The sequence below is a fragment of the Zosterops lateralis genome, assembly GCF_965231275.1.
Source record: "Zosterops lateralis genome assembly, chromosome: 2".
In the NCBI taxonomy this organism is placed as follows: Eukaryota; Metazoa; Chordata; class Aves; order Passeriformes; family Zosteropidae; genus Zosterops; species Zosterops lateralis.
The window spans coordinates 16548237-16565923 of NC_139763.1; the positions used below are offsets into that span (position 1 = coordinate 16548237).

General features: G+C 46.5%; 1 protein-coding gene across 1 annotated transcript; it reads left to right on the top strand.

Moving 5' to 3' along the window:
• Window positions 1-2320: 2320 nt before the first annotated feature.
• Window positions 2321-14704, top strand: RS1 (retinoschisin 1; the record flags this gene model as incomplete). The annotated part of the gene is made up of 6 exons (XM_083881713.1): window positions 2321-2372; window positions 10455-10480; window positions 10797-10902; window positions 12961-13102; window positions 13241-13436; window positions 14552-14704. The coding sequence occupies 6 exons, from the start codon at window positions 2321-2323 to the stop codon at window positions 14702-14704; spliced, it is 675 nt and encodes a 224-aa protein (XP_083737839.1).
• Window positions 14705-17687: the final 2983 nt, after the last annotated feature.

A 17687-nucleotide genomic window follows, 5' to 3' on the forward strand; every position in this document is an offset into this window, starting at 1 on the left:
TAGGAATTAACTACTTGATTCATTTAGCAATGCTCTCTGCAGTGGCAACGTGGTTTTGCTGTTTATAGTTATTAAAATTAAGGACTATCAACAGCATTAGACATAGATTGTCTGAACTACATGCTATATATAGAGAGACTTTAATGCTCTTCTAATCTTCATGTGAAACAGTTTGGTTTTTTGAATGCTATAGACAATTTTTTAAACAAAAGCTGCCCTTCCTTCTGTGTGGAGGTAGTTTTATAACTGGGCAGCCACGAGGCTTAAGAGTATCCCTTTGGATGAAATGTTCTTTGATAAGAGCTGTGCTATTTCTGAACACGTTCCCTGAGCTACTGTACATTTCTTACACAAAATCAAAATGTGAAGGGTGGGGTTGACCATAAACCAAGCTGATTTAAAACTACGTGAGGTGATGGGAGAGGATTTGGTTTTGCTTTTTAAAACATGGTAGGTGATTTTTCTTTGTGTGAGTAGCTCTCCTTCCCTGTGACCTGTCCTTACGAGACCGTAAGGTGAGAGGCTGAAGCTCAGGTCTGGTTTTCCAAGAGATATGTGGATGAAGGTATTTAGGGATTTTTAAGCTGGGATTTTCAAGCTGGGATTTTCAAGCTGGGATTTTCAAACCCACGAGATTTAGATACCAACTGCTCATCAGTGCAGAGGAAATAGATGTCTGAGTGTCTTCAACATCTCTGGAAATCTCTGTCTCTGTGGCAGTCCATTTTAGACTGAACAATATAATGAGGATACTGTGTAGAGCCTGAAGTGAGAAGTTGCACTGCAGCAGATGCCCAGAGCCTGCCCTGGTACCCTCAATGGGTCTCATATTTCTTTACTTCCTGGCTGGACTTTCTGGTGAGTCTCACTACCCCAAGATGGGAAGAGCATATGAGCATGAGGCCTCTGGCAAAAAATGAGGAGCAGCCCCCTGCCCTTAGAAAAATGACCCCCTTCCTGTTGCCTGGGATGAGCTGCCCCTCCTGCTCTCCCTGCCATGCTTTGATTCTCCCCCAGTGTTTGGGGTGAGCTGGCCCAAGTCCATGAAGCAGAAGGGCCATGTCTGTGCCCATGGCACATGTCTGTGCCACAGGGGTCTGCCTGTGACAACCCTCCTCTCCATGCAGGAAGGGTAAAGTGGGAAAAGTGTTGGGCTGAGGAGGTTAAATTCCTTGAGGCTGAGCAAAGCAGTGAGCACCCCTGGCAGAAGACTCCTCCCATCCATGTCACATATCCTGGTGAGTCTGGGATGTGTCAATGCTGGAGGTGTGACTGCAGGGGGATGCTGTACCTGACAACAAATTTACAGGGCATTCCAAATTTGTGTGTATCCAAAAGCAAGTGAGATAAATCCTGTCCAGGGGGCTGTTTTTGAAAAACCAGCATCCTTGTTTGCACAGCATTTTTGAATGAATATAAACCAGAAGAGTAGAGCCACGACTGGCTTAACTCAACAGCAGCCTTTGTGATCTAAGCAGTGCCTTAATCTATTCCCAGTGCCTACAATCTGAGATCTCTTGAAAGAAAGCAAGTTGCTTCTGAAGCAATTGCTTTCAAAAACCTCCATTAAAAATTCGCTGCTAATTTCACATAATCAACAGAGATTGGAGGAACAGGTGCAAGATCCTGTGGAATCACTAGCAGTCTGTTTTTATCTTGAATCAGTCATTCTAAAATCAAATCTTTGATGTATGCTAGTTGAGAATACTGTAGGTAGAGAGGTTTACATTTTTGGTTAGAGATATTTGCAGCCTAACAAGTAAACAACTGAAAAATGCTGGTTTGTTTTTTTTTTTTATCTACTAATTGCAGTTTTCAACCCTGTGCAATTAGGTGACTAGAAGAGCAGTAAGGCTGGGGCAGATTTCTACACAGAGCTATTGCTAGGAAAGACAACTATTGCTAGTGTAGAGGTATATAATTGGGGTGGAAGATAATGAATACATGCTATATACAATAGACAATATATACTATACATCTTCTACAAGCATCAGGCATCTGCATTTCTGTAGGGTGTGTATATGTGGTTTATATGTAGGTATATCCTAGTTTATTTGGACATATGTCTGCATGTACAATCAGATTCACACTCAGAGTGTCAGTACCTCAGTACTTGTGTCCTTTTATAACCTGTTACAGATGGCACAGCCTCTAGGATGGAGTTTGACAGTAACAATTGTGTGGTTGGCTTGATGGTGCTTGATAAAATCATGGGAATGGAGGAGAGTAAGGTGCTTAGGCAGCGCTTAAGTTAATCTCATGCCTTCCCATCAAGCCAAGCAGGACACTAAGGAGCTATTTACAACAGAGGAAGGAAAAGATGCAGTTCAAGATGGGGAGCGTCCTGCTGTCTCTTCTTTTCTGGTACAAAGGTATGCGCTTTGCCTCCTGAGGGGCGCTTTCAGATATCCCTCTTTGAGTTCCCTGTTTCAGCCATGCTTTCTTCTGCCAGGGGCTGTGGGGTACAGAGCAAGCTCTTCTCTACATTCTCATGGAAACATCATAATTCGGGGGAAGGCAAAATGTGGAGGAGATGTGTAATTTATGTACATGAGGGAGTAGCATTCTTACAGCTCTATGAATATTCAGTAGTAAAACTCTGTTTCAAAAAAAAATAATTGCAGTGTAAAAAATTGCCATATAATTTGTCAAAATATGAATTTGCACAGAAAATTGTAGTGCAGCTGAGCCAGTGTGTAGATAATAACGCTGATTTGAAAAATGAGGTACAGTATAACATGAAAGACTGGTCCTTCATTAATCAAAACTCCTGATTAATCAAAAACTGATCATTTTCTCTAGCAGCAAGACCTTGCTGATGAAGATTGCCTTTTTTTAAAAGGCCTTTCAAGGTATTTTGGCCTGGAAAAGACTTCCAAAGACTTTTAGAACAAAAAGCAATTCATAAGTCTAGGAAATGTGAAAGGTATTTATCAATTTTGAGGTTTTCTCATATTCATTTTGCAGAAAACAAACGTAGGTAAGCGGGAGCTAGAAGGAGCCAGAAAATTTAGGGTCACAATCTTCTTCCACTTTAATTCACCCAGCTGTGGAAAACAAGGAGATAATTTCCTGGTTCATATTTAAATTTCTGGCTTCATCAAAGCCAATGGCAAAGCTACTTTTTTCTTAAATGAGGCTGAGGGTTGCTCTTGGTAAATGGTGGGCAGTGTCTACCAACATGAATATGTGAATCAAGTATGATCTGTGAGGGTGAGGAACAGATTAATCAGACAGTCCAACTTTTCTCCTGTGGGTGTTGAATTCCCAGTGTTTTTGTATGTCTGTTTTTTTCTATATTTTTCTGTTTCCATTGAATATTTTGCTCTACCGAATCTCATGGGTAGGAAAATATATGCTCCTCAGCTAGCCATGCCTTCATTTCATCTCGTTATGTTTGGCTGTACCCAGCTCTGCCTAATTAATAGGTCTTTCTTTTAATCTCCCAGCAAATATTTGTACGTTCTCCTTGTACCTTATCTCTTCACTCTCCTTTGTTTCACTTGGGAAGGTTACTGGTGCCTGAACTTCTAGGAAGAGTGATTTTATACAGACTCCAGCATTTTTCCCCCTATGGGTGGCATAACTGCAATTAGTCCTTGGAATAAGTTCATATACCTTGCTCTGAATTCCAGACACAGCTTGCTTTTTATAGACACCCACACATCAGGATATTTTTGGAGAGCCTGCAGTGAAAAATAAGTTGCAAGATCACTTTCCAGGCATCATTCCTTCTGTATTTAATTTATTTTCTTAATTTATTGTATTTCTTAATTTACTGGTTTTCTCTGCTTTGCGGTCTAAGTGTCCTCTTGTGGATAAAAAGGGAGCAGCCCGGGTTGCCCCTCACGCTCCTGCCTCTCCCGGCTGGAAGGTGCCGCCAGGTCAGCCCTGGGAGCTACGTGCACTGATGCCGTGATAAGCCGCTTAGCTTATTTTCCCTGGCAGAGCAAGTGGCTTAGAGGAGCACCCGCGGGCCCCGCGCCTTGGCCGGGCTTGTGTTCGCCGGGGACACGGCGCAGCAGCAGCAGCAGCAGATGGTGCGGCAGGAGGGCTCCGGCCACAGAGCCGCGGCAGCTGCCGGGGCCCCGCAAATTATATGGGGGGACAGCACCGCACCGCGCCGCTCCCACCGCGCTCGCCGCACCTGCAGGAACAAGCACACTTCAGCAATTCTAGACAAGGGATTTCGCGGGGGTTTTTTTTGTTTGTTGGTTTGGTTTGGGGTTTTTTTGTTGTTTTGTTTTGTTTTGTTGGGTTTTTTGGGGGGGGTTGCTTTGGGGTTTTTTGGGGGTTTGATTTTTGTTGTTGTTTGTTTGTGGGTTTTTTTGGGTTCTTGTTTTGGTAGCTTTGAAAAAAAAAATCAAAACAAGAGCTCCTCCCCAAAAAAAAAAAAAAAAAAAAAAAAAAAAATAAAGGTGAAAGCATGCCTTTGGATCACCGTAAATAACATATTTAGCAGTGCTGCCTTTTAGTGTAATCAATGCATCTAATGAAATTACTATGCAGGCAATGTTCTGCGTAGTTCTAAGCACGAAGGAACGAACATGTCAATAAGGTCAGAAAATGCTGAACGTTTCTAGGGAACACTTTGGGAAAAAAGGTCATTAATTATACATCTCTTAAGAAAAAAGGGAGGAAAGGTAGATTTTTTTCCCCCCCAAATTTATTTAGCTTTTTTCAAATATTGTTACAACATTAAAAAAAAAAAATTGTGGAAACATTATGGAAAAAGAGAAATTAATATTAATTAAATAGGTGTAATTGTGATTACCCAAATGTTTTTTATTGCCTTCAAATAAATACTCGTAAATATTAAATGAACCACAATACAAAAGAATGAAAAGGAAAACCTAATGAAAATAATTAAAATAAAGAAAATGAATTGGAAATTAAAATAATAAAACTGTGAAGAGTCCCCACAAAATTAAATAGGAAAAGAACAGCCAATTAAAAGCCTGAGAGAGAAGCTTAACACAGAGCATGGGACCTCCCCTGTGCAGGTTTATGTCCTCTTGCCCTCGTTTTCTGTCTCTGGGCGAGGCTGCCCTGATCAGCAGAGATCAGTGCTCGCAGTGATGAGTGCCGGGCTGCTGGTGCCCTGCTGGCTGCTGCTGGGGCCTCAATGTCATTTACAGGGAGGAGAAACAATCTACAGCCCACAACCTACAGGAGGGACAGGCTGAGCATTTGGCCCAGCGAGGCTTTAGGTGTTGGATCCCTGGATGGGCACCCTGCTCTCACCAGGCCAGCCCGGCTTCCCATGGCTTTGGGCGGACACAGACCTGCACTGTCCTGGAGGTCTCTGCCTGCCGGCACAGCTCCCACGGGCCATTGAAAGCCCACGCTTTTTAGAAATAAAGGTGCTGTTTGCACAACACACGGCCCCATGGAGCCTGCCTGGCACGGCCATGGAAAAAGCCCCGGGGGAAAATCAACAAAAGCAATCACAGGCTGTGAAGGGGGGCTGTGCTGGCCGAGGGGACCTGGGGACCGGCCACAGCTGCAGCGGGGCCCTGGGACCACTGCCCCCGGCACAGGGACAAGGAGAGGTGGAGAGAACGCCACAAATGTGGCAGCTTCCCGAAATGCACCTTCTTACAGAGGCTGGTGCAGCCTGATGTGAGTCACCTCAGTCGCCTGGCACGATTTTCAGGGCTGGGTTGTAAAAATAGCCTAAGTTAATAATATAGCAAGATACAAACTAGCACCCAATGGGCACAGAGGCACTGCAATGTTTTTTTTCAGTATCTCAACCCCCTGTATTGCTTACAGGCTGTTACCTAACTCTGCTTCCTGATGCTGCCTAATGCGGGGCTCAGGGAAAAGAGAACCTTTCAGAAAGCATGACAAAACCAGTGCCACCTATTCCAGCCATGCCTTTCATTTTTGTGACCTTTTGGAGCTTTTCTGGGGCTCCAGTCATATTTTCCTGGGGTTTCAGATGTTTTCCTTTCCCCTACCCCATAACCCACAGGTGCAGAAGGGAAGCAGGTGACTATCTGTGCAAAAGGACCCACTGTGGCCGGGAAGCACTGCTGCACCATTGGGGGGGGGCATTGCTCTCCACTGGGAGGAGAGAAAATAATTTTACCTCTCTGAGTACTGTTAAAGTGGGATGTTGCTTACAGAGATACGCAAAAAAATCAATTTATTTTAGCTGAAGCTTCTAGGACACCTATATAATAAAGTAAACAAATAAAGAAATTAACGTTTTCCACATAGCTATCCTGCAATGATCAAGTTTATATGAACTTATTCCAGGAAATTGAGTGACTGACATTTATTCTATATTATATTTTATTTCTTTCTTTTCATAAGTAAAATGTGCTTTCTCATGCTTGTATATCTGTCATTAATTCCTACACTAAAAGATGACTTGCTGCTGTGACACTATGGTCAGGATAGTGAATATGATTCCTCAGGGTTACTGTACTGAACAGAGCCTTTGGCAGTGTTACTTCTGCCCACACTTATCTTCCTCCTTTCTTTCTCCTAATGATTACAATTTTTTTGACAAACACAGCTACCTGTTCCTATCATAAAAATGTCAGCAGCTGAGTTTCCTTGCTATTGATTACCCCTTTTCCCAAGTAGCCCTAAGGTGTGGCTGCTGCTTTATCCAACTTCCACATCAGGAAACCCCATCCTGGCACCCCAGGGCTACCTCTGCCAGCTCTTTTCTTTCTGCCCCAAACCTGGACCAGTTCCTGGAGTATCATTCCCCTTCATCCTGCTCAGCAGCAAGTGCCAAGTGCAGACGACATCTCAGGACCTGGCCTCCAGCCCAGCCTCACCAGCACAGGTTCCCTGACACAAAATCATCCCCTGGGTCTTGTCCCAAGCCCTGGTCCCTAAATCTTGTGCTATGGGATAGCATTTGTGCATGGCAGTGCTCTGGACACACCACACTGCAGGTGAGATGAAGAGACAGGACAGGTACATCCCACAAACACAGATAATAATTTATATCACTGAATTGATGATTTGCCAAAGGTCCAGGGGGGCTGTAAATAGAGCTTTTTCCTTTTTAATGTTTTGGGGTTTTTGTCAGTCCTTTTAAAACAACAGCTCCTGGCGGCCGTGCAGGCCTTATGACTCTCCCTTGAATTGCAGCAATTCGTTCTGTCTGACCTACAATTACCAATTATCTTTTTAACCTTCCTTGAAGGCAAACATGCTCGCTATAAAAGCATGCTGCCCATCACATTTTTAGACTATTGGCAGCCACCTTTCCTCTTCATTTCCTTTGTAGGACAGGGCCTGTCACAGCTGTAAACATACCAATATATCAATTACTATGTTTTGTGGCCAACTGCAGGCAAGGGCATCTTTCATTTGCTTTCCTCTCCCAGGGCCAGGGGTTATCAGGCTGCACTGCCCAGGCAGGGCATTTGGCCACCCTCTGCTATACTTACCCCATGCCAAGCCTGCTGCTCCCCTGTACCATGGTTGGATTGCTGAGGCTCTTGTGGGAAGGAGCCCTTAGCAGTTCACCTCTCCTGGCTGGAAAAGGGGAAGCTGAACTCTTGTTTGAGCTGTTTAAATCAGCAAGTTATGCAGGGAGGAGTGGAGGTGCCAGCCCAGCTGGGACAGCCAGAGGGGCAGCATGCCAACACCTGTGCTGTGGTACTGCCTTTGCACCACTGTGTGCTGTGGGACTGACCCAATAAAACATTGCATTGAAAAAAGGGATTTTGTCCTTGAAATTCACACCCTTTCTTGGTTTGCAGTGGTGTCCCCTGGCAGATGAGGCTAAAAGCTCTCAAAGCCACTCTTGTAGCTCAGGAGCAGGCACCATTGGCTGAATGCAGCCACTCACAAAATGTTGGGTCGCCTGGGGAAGAGGATTTATTCCTGGTGCTTGAATTGATTCTAACATACACCCACCCACCTGAAATCTGTTTGGTTTTGCCCGTTGTTTCACTCACAGCTGTTGAGTTTCCAGCTGCATGTGTCAAGGGCATATTAAGTTTTGATCTTGGCTTTGAAAGTGAGAGACTCAGGAGGCCTATTGAAGGGCTTAGCATGGTCACAGAACAATATCCTACACCATCCTGGTAACTCACATCCCCTTTCTCCACCCCAGGCATGCACTGGCTAAAGAACAGGCCTTACCACACTACAGTCATGGAACATAACTTCCTTAGATTAATGGCTGGACTCAATGATCCAGAAGAAACCTTTTTCAACCCCTTTTCCAGGCTAAAGTACCACCATGAGAATTAATTAAACCACCATAACAAAACCCCCCAAAACCCACAAAAGTTTTCTCCACAAAAATCAGTCTTCTAAAGATGAAAATAAAGTGGTTAAGCAGATGGAAGAAGTCAAGCCTGCAGCCCTGTGAGCCAGAGATTTCTGGGCAATGGGAACACACAGCAGGCTGCGATGGGTGGGGAGCCATCCCTGATGTCAGGGTAAGGAAGCCCTTGCAGCTGGTGGTCCTGGAGCAGGGCACCTGTCCTGCTGGGAAAGGACACCACTCTATGGGCCAGGGTGGCAGGAGAGACACCGGCCAGCCTGGATGTCATGCCCCAGGTACCAATGCCTTTCCAGCACTGGCATCAAACAGCAAAGGGCGGGCAGGAGAGGCAGGCACTGCATTACTTTTATTGGCAAAGATGGTCCAGTTCTGGTAAGTGATAAAATCCTGATTTCTCTTGTATTGACATTAACTTAAATCACCTTCACACAGGTTTAAGTCAAACCTCTTTGCCCCACATGGCACACCACGGGGGTGGCTTTGGGTTTGCCCCTCTGCCTTGGTTTTCTGATTGCACAATGGGCTCCCCGGGCTTGCCTTGGTAATTTTGTGCTGGGAAAGGTGTAATGCAGTGCTGTGTGGGGCCCCCAGCCTACACTTTCCAAGATGTCTGGAGATGTACAAGCATGTTTTCCTCCTGAGCATGTTGGGCTCTGGGTGATCCCTGCCTCCCTCTTGGGCCTGACTACAAGCCACAACTTTTTATTGTAGACTGGCATTTAATTCTCCTGCCAGGGCCAGCACTGTGGGTTAATGTGGCAAGTTCCTGACGCCAAAAATGCTACTCTGGGACAGCAAAGCACAGGAGACTATCTCTGTGTTAGAGAAAGGAATTTTTAAAAAATTCTTTATCATTTTGATTTTTGAGGTCTTTCTTTTAGGCTCTTGAAATATTTGGACTCAATTTCACACCCAAGGAGCAGTTGCATTTCAGTAATAAACAAAGCTTTGTATATAGTTTATATTTCAGCTGATTATAATTGCTCTGTGTTTGTGAATCTTTTGAGATGAAACTTGCTATAGTAATGTAAGATGTAAATTCCCAGCATTAGCTGGAGCTTCCTAGGCTCAGCAAAGTGACAGTGTATGAATGAATAAATCATAACTAGATTTCAGTGAATAATTCAGAGTCTAATTCATTTGGTGAAAAAAAAGTCTTTTCATATCCACAAAACCTCTGGGGATGGCAGGTTTCTCATGGCTCCTGTATGCAAGCTTTTACCTGCTCAATCACTTTTTCCTTACTGGCTTGTAGATTCCCTCCATCTTTGAAAACCAGATGTTTGACATTTGACTTGTGTTGATGAGTTATCAGGAGTAATTGGATTGCTTTTTTATTATTTTATTTTCATATAAAATATTTTCATTATTTTATTTTCATTTTTCAGCTGTTTGGGAAATATTTTACCGGTCTAAAAGCTACTAACATACTCTGCTTTGGACTTAAGCAAGAAGAGCCTTTTCAGTAAGGAAAAAGCCTCATAAAAAATCCATTGCTCAGTAAAAGGCAGGAGATAAAACAGGTCAGATGTTGCAAAAATAGCATCTCTTCCTTCATAGCCACAATTACTGGTTTTCCTTAAGAAAGGAAAAATGGGAGTCTTGTCTGTAAGACAGATTAGGAAGGCCTATTTACATTTCTTTTTTCTTTATCACATCCAGAGGGAGTGATCTTAGGCCAAGCACCTTGTGAGGTGCTCTATCTCCTCCAAAGACTCTTGGCATCTGCAGTGGCATGAGCCTAGGATTGCACCCTTGAAGTTCATCAGCTTATACATTTTAAGGGGAAAATGTGACAGGGAAAGTGTGGAGCAGAAAGACAGAAAAAAATGGATATGGGCAAAATTAGCTGTAATGCAGAGACTGAGGGGTCCAGCATGTGTTTTGCCTCAGAGTGATTCAGGTATATCTGACCAGGAAGGGGAGATGGCAAAGGCATCTGAAGGAAAACCTGATCGAGGAGTAGCAGAGTCATGAGCACATGCAGTGCCCTGTTCTCTTGCCTTCTCCTGGCAATCAGCTTGGGGAAATGTGGTAGATTCATCAGTCCTTCCTCTATTTATTTGTCTCTATCTCAAGAGTAAATGTTGATAGTATTTCCTGATGTTTGCCTACAACATCTTTGTTTCTGATCTCTCTCTCTCTCTATCTCTCTCTCTCTCTCCTTCCCTCCACACCCACTGCCCAGCTGTGATGGCCCTCTCCCCAGGAGAGGTAAGTCTCTCTGGATAGTTCAGCTGCCACGTAAATGCTGGGGGTCTGACACTGCCCAGCCCTGGTGCCTTGTGGCAGAAGGAGGGATGGCACCTGGGCCTTCAAGCTCAGGCACATACCTGACCTCTGAATCCAAGAATATCCAAGTTGTTCTGTGCTTCATGCTGAGCTGGCAACAGGAAAGGGTCTCAGACAAGGTGCAGCAGTCCAGACAGGCACAAGCATTTGTCTAAGGTTCAGAATTTAGATTTGGCCTCACGGCACAATTGTTGATGACTGCGTTGATTTATTATTTGCTTTTTTACCTTTCCTTTAGGATGAGAGACTGGAGCTGTGGCACAGCAAGGCTTGCAAATGTGATTGCCAAGGAGGCCCTAACTCAGTGTGGTCCAGTGAGACTAATGGCTTAGAGTGCATGCCAGGTAATAGAGGGAGCCTTGAGCTGTGTTTGTCTGGTGCCGTTCAAAAGCTTCCCCTTTGTACCTGGCACTGCAGAGCTGGCACGTTCCAAATCCAGCTCTTGATGAGGCTGGTGGAGCTGAACCACTGTGAGGTGAGGGGATGGCCCTACACCATCAGGCAGAGGCAGCCCCCATGCCTGGGGAGGTCACCTAGGGTGGCCCATGCTGGCCAGTGACAGTGGGCGTTTTTCTCTCCCCTCTGGAGCCCTTGGTGTTGGTGCTTCCAGAAACTGGCTGGGGCAGCTACTGTCATGTGTAGGATTTGCTGCAGGAAACGTTTTGTACCATGTAGGCTCATTCTCCCTTGCTGCAGTTCAGCCTGTGACATCTTCTAGACTCTCCAGGGATCAAGAAAAACAGTTTATTCCTTCTTTGTAGCATATTTTTAAAAGGGGAAGGGAAGGGAAGGGAAGGGAAGGGAAGGGAAGGGAAGGGAAGGGAAGGGAAGGGAAGGGAAGGGAAGGGAAGGGAAGGGAAGGTGGCAGATTTGGTTGATCTGTCCATGGCCAAGGAACACATGGGCAAGGACTTGTGTTGGGTTTCCTGGCCAGGCCAGGTGTGAGGGGGTGTTTCTCACATTAGCATTATGTAGCTGAGTAATGAAGGCAGTTCCTTGTTCTCCTGAATCCAATGTCACTCCCAGCTGTCGCTGTTGCCAGAGATGGGCTTTGCATTCCCCTTGCCCAGCCCAGCCCAGCACACATGGTGTGGCCTGGCATTCCCTGCTGCCCAGGACAGTTTGCAGAGCAGCCATGCAGAGCTGGCATGGCCAAAGGGAGCAGCCAGCCCCACAAATGCTGCATGACTTTTTTCTGGCTTGGCAGTAACAGTGTTCAATGGTTCAGCTGCTTTGGCTGGGCAGGCACCAGGCATCTGTTTTGGCAGGTCCCTGTGCACGGCACAAATGGACTCACCAGAAGGTGACCTGCTAATTGCATTACAGTTGTGTGGCCTGTGGATTAGTGTTGCTAAAAGTAAAGTTGGGTGGTGTTTGAGATAAGCCTGACAAATAGTAAACACACAGGGCCACACTCTTGCACAAGAGGAGCAAGGCTTTTAATGTGGTGGAAAAGTATGATGTTTCCATGCCTGGAGGAAGGCGGGACAGTGGTTACATGTTTTCATGGGGAAAAACATGATAATGAGGTTCCAACTGAGCAAGATATGTTAATGAGATATTGATGCATGCAATATTGACCTAGTAGGGCTTGCTAATGAGACATTGACCACATGGCTGCAATGCTGGGGAGTTGCACTGGGGAGGCCACAGTCATGCCAGGTTCTGGGCACTCACTGATGATCCCCATATGTTGACTGTTTTTAACACGAGGTACCATGGTGGTTGTTCAGGCATGGATAAGGCAAGGAAACCTCTTACCCACAAAGAAGCTGCACAGAGCTTTGCTTGCTCCTTTATTGCTGAGACCTGTGAAACAGACTATGCTAAATTGGAGAAAGGGACAGAATTACCTCTGGGGACTCCAGAGGCTCCACAGGCTGCAAAATCAGAAAATGCTGCCCATGATATAGATGTTTGCCTAGGCAATCTCTGTGTGACACTTGAGTGCCTTCATTCTGTGTAGCTTGATACACAATGATAACCTGATCACATAAAAAAAGATCATAACAAGAAAACCTGCAACTAGGTCCAAGTAGCATGAAGGTGCTCAGCATCACTGAAGTCTTACCTTCCAGAGGACTGTGTGGTGACCCACAACAGAAAGTTTTAATGATGAATTAGTATGATGAATGAGCCTTTCCCCCAAAATGTTGCAGTCAGAACAAGTCTAGTAAGTTTGAGAGAGAAAGAAGATTTAGAAATTAACACAAGTAAGGGTTAGAAATGAAGACCCTATGGTCCCAGGGCAGGTTGTGGTCTGGGATAAGAGCATTCCAAGCATTCTAATCAGGAGAAGAGAGAGCAATGAAACTCCAGGAGGTGTTCACAATGTGTGTGCAAACACACCCAGAAAACAGAGCCACTTCTGTCTGTTAAGTGTTTTTTCCCTTGTTCTGCAGAGTGTCCCTACCACAAGCCCCTGGGCTTTGAATCTGGTGCTGTTGGCCCAGACCAGATCAGCTGCTCCAACCCTGAGCAATACACAGGCTGGTACTCCTCCTGGACAGCCAACAAGGCCCGCCTCAATGGCCAAGGCTTTGGGTGAGTTCAAAAACGCCTCCCTGAGGAGTCCTGGGGGCTGTGGGTGTGGGGCTGGGGAGCCCTGGCCATGTGGGGGCAGGAGGCTCTGCCTGGGAGGGCACAGTGGAGGACAGAGCAGGGCTGGTGGTGTCCCCCCAGGTGTGCGTGGCTCTCCAAGTACCAGGACACTGCCCAGTGGCTGCAGATCGACCTGAAGGAGGTGAAGGTGATTTCGGGGATCCTGACACAAGGGCGCTGTGACGCTGACGAGTGGATGACCAAGTACAGTGTACAGTACCGCACCGACGAAAACCTCAACTGGGTCTACTACAAGGACCAGACTGGGAACAACCGGGTCAGTGATCTTTGCTCCTTGGCCCTGCTGGAAGGGTGGCATGTTTGGTGACAACAGGTCTCAGAGGAGAATACATCTAAAGGGGGATCCTGTGGGAGCAGCAGGGTGGATGGGTCTCGGTGCTCACTCGGCGTCAGGGAGCAGCACAGAGAGGGGCCTTCCCCCTGAGGCGAGAGTGTATCATGCTGACCAGTGCAGAAGGACAAAATAAATTATTTATGTTTTCTAAAGATCATACTGAAGTCCAGATTAACCTCAGAGGCATTAGCTGGCATTGCAGAGGAGGCAGCACCTCCATGACTCCAAAACTCTTTTCTCAGCTGTGGCCACACAGCCCTAGCCATGCTTCAGCACTGCATGGGGATTCTCTTATTGCCATGTCCAGGGATAGTGCATGATCCTGGTGCAGAAAAGCCCCTCAGACAAAATCTGCAACTAGTTAAGTCATAACCCACCAAACCATTCTCATGCTGCGCTTCTTACTGGTTGACTTGAAACTAAAAATTGCATAGGGGAAATATTAGAGAGTTGCCTCTTGATCCCTGTGCAGTCCAGCTGGGCTGGGAGGGGGGTGCCACAGCTGCTGCCTCCCAGGTGTCCTCAATGCCCATCTGTGGGAATGGTCCTGTCCTAGCATAGGAGGCTCAGCTGGCTTTGCTGAAGTTCCTGCAGCCCTGGGGAGATGCTGAGCTTTCCCAAAAAACAGGTCATGGTAGCAGATGTGACAATCAGGCCAAGGAAGGGGAAAGGGCCCTCAAATATGTATTTTTCATCCATATTGGCTTGTGTAGGAGCCTGGCTCATGAACTTCAAAGAGCCAAAGTCAACCATGCTCACCCCAAACAAGCAGTGCCTTGGTACAGGAAGGCAAATGAGAGAGAATGGGATGAGAATGGGTTAAGATTTCCTGGCCTAGTCATAAAAAGTGCAGGATAGATGGGGAAAAATGGCCTACTTAGAAAACTGCATCAGTGTGATAGAATTTGTCTACGTCTGGCTAATCTTAAAGTCTTTTGAGGCTGGAGGGGAAGGAGCCTCCTCTGCTCTGCACAAGGCACCCCAAACTCATAGGACAGGACTTCCAGCCCCCTAACCACCCACCCTTCTTTCCACAGGTTTTCTATGGCAACTCCGACCGCTCGTCCTCGGTGCAGAACCTGCTGCGGCCGCCCATCGTGGCGCGCTACATCCGCCTGATCCCGCTGGGCTGGCACGTGCGCATCGCCATCCGCATGGAGCTCCTCGAGTGCCTGGGCAAGTGCGGCTGAGCCCGGGGGGCTCCCTGGGCATCTGCCCTGCCTCACCCCGCCGCCTCTCCTGCGGTGTAAACACCCAGCCTGCAAAGGGAAGGGCTGGCTTGAATAAAATGTTACTTCACACCCTGCCTGGTGATACAGCTGATGGAGGGTTGTGGGACACACACTGGGGAAGAGGAAGGTTCAGGGCTTGGATCCTGTGGGATGCAGTGCTTCTGGCCCTGGGTGTTAGGCTAGGGAAATGGTCATCACGATGTGCTGTGAACACTGAAATACATGCAGATGGGTTCCAAAGGCAGGGCTTGGATTGGCAGGTATGTACCAGGACAGACACCTCACCCTCATGCCCTGAGCTGGGTTTTGGCCAAATCTGGCCTGTCCCCAGTACAAAGGCCCCCATCTAAATTCACACTCTCAAATCACCTCATGTTTGTTTGTGTCAGGAACCCTCAGGCCTGAGCTGCTGTGGCTGGTTTTGGGACAGACATTGGTGCCTTGAGCACCAGGTGATCAAACCCTCTCTGTATCCTTTCTGTTTTTGCACTGACACATTTTGGGGACCTCAGCACTTTGCTCCCTATGGGTGTTTGAGCACAAACACAGGGACTCACTCTTAACTGTTTGATCTCCATGGTCCAAACTCCAGTGGGTGCAAGGGATTTGAGGCATGTTGATGATGGACCCATCTTCCTGGGATGACAGCCCAACTGCTAAGGTTCATCACCCTGCCTCAGCCCAGGAGCTGATGCCCAACACAGCCTAGGTGAGAACTGCAGCCCCCACAGCTCCCATGAGGGAGGGTTGTGGGGAGCTCTCGAGTGATGGCTTTGGTTTGCCTTCCCACACACCTGCAGAACAAACCTGGCAGGCACCATTGGCCTTTTCCCTATTTTCTAACAATCTGTGCATCCATCCCAAAGAGTCACAGCATCAGAACTTGAATGGTCTCAGGGAAGAGAGGAGGGGCATGAAGGCTGTGGCACAGGGGCAGCTCCCGTCCTCTCCTTATCCCTATGGGCACAGAGGTGAATGCTTGGTGTGCAGGGCAGGAGTACAGATAAGACTAAAAACAAATGAGAGGTGACCAAACACATGAGAAAAGCCTTGGAAGGCTGTGCAATTCATCACATTCATTTGTGAGAGCAGATGTTTCTGCCTTGTTTTATTCCTGTATGTAGAGACAAATAATAGCTGTCAGGGAAATAAACTCTTCTAGCAAGTCTGAAAGCTGCTCCACTAACCAACATTATGAAGTCTACAGAGATGTAGAAAAGACCAATTCCCATCTGCTGAGATGATTGCTATACACCAGCACTCCCTTGCTTCCCTCCCACCTCCTCATCCATGGGTAGGATTTTTGCCTATTCACAAATTGGTCTAGGGACACATTTTCTTAGTAAGAAATCACTGGGTGGTTCTTTTAATGCTGAACAGTCGAGGCAAGCTCTATTGAGAAGATCCACTGAGCTTGAGGCACTTCCTCAGCAGCCAAGCTGTGAGACCAGCATGGTATAGCAGCCTCTCTGGAGGCACTGCACATCCAGCACCAGGGAGACAAGGCCTCCCCAGCAGTAATCACAGCTCTTGTCTTGCTAACACCAACACTGAAAGCTGAAGCATTTCCAGGCCCTGCATGCAGTTGCCAACATGTTAACACACAGCTCTCTCTGCCCTAAAATCAGGCAGCTTTTAGGCAGCTCTGCTCCATGTCCTGATGGATGGTAATGGGGGAAGGAGCCTTGGTGCTGATGTTTTCCTGCATGTCTGGGGAGTGGAGGGGTGGCTGCGAGGGGCAGAAGGATGACCAGAGCACAGGAATATTTGTATCACCCCAAAGCAGTTAAGCTTGACTGTAGCTAGTCAGAGCCTTGTCTGTGACTGGCCTCTGACAAGCACCTATGCACAGTCAAGGGTTTTTCAGTTGTCTGGTTTTGGAAATGCAACCAATGGCAAAGGCCAGAAGCTCCTGTGAGATTTGGAAGAGCTGGCAGGCTGAATGCACAGCCTGAATGGATGGACCACACACCATTATTCATCAAGGCACTACACTAAATTACATATCTTCATATGACTGATCCTACATAGAGGATATAATAAAACCTTGGAGGAAGAAAATACTTTCTAGGTAGAAAGGACCTGTGCTATCACTCTTCCAGCCTCCCATCTTCAAAGAAATCACTAGACCTTTTTCTAGATTGAAATGTATGGCAATACATAAGATGGAACACAGTGCATTTCACAGTTCATTTGCCTCTTGCCTTGCCCCTATCCTTTGTCTGCAGTTCACCTCTCCAACTTGTATGGAGAAGGGACATACTTCTGACTTGCAACTCAATGGTTCCTGCTAAAGCAGGAGTTTCTGTTCTGATCCTTGCTATGCAGCTCACTTGCTAATTGACCTCTAGAAATTCACTTAACCTCTGCCTCTTATATAAAGAGTGCTGAGAGGCTCAATTAATTAAGTGGTCCTAAAATGCTTTTAGAATTGCATCTGACTTCCACTTCTGCATAAATTTGGCATGTTAGAGTAACAGTGTGACTGAGGTCATCATGAAAGTGAGACAGCACCAGCTGAAGTATAATTACATAAATACAAAATCTTTTCTTCATAGTCATAGAATTACAGAATGATTTGGATTGGAAGGAACCTTAAAGATCATTTAGCTCCTATCTCCCTGCCATGGGCAGGGGCATCTTCCACTAGACCAGGTTTCTCAGAGCCCCATCCAACCTGACCTGGAACACCTCCAGGGATGGGGAGTCCACAGCTTCTCTGGGCACTCTGTCACTCTGTGCCTCACCACCCTCACAGTAAAAAAAAATTCTTCCTGATATCTAATGTAAACCTGCCCCCCTTTAGCTTAGAGCAAATCCCCCATGTCCTGTAACTACATGCACTTGTGAAAGTCCCTCTCCAGCTCTATTGCAGCTTCCTTTAGGTACTAGAAGGTGCTATATGGTCTCACCAAGGTCTTCTCTTCCAGACCCAAATCTC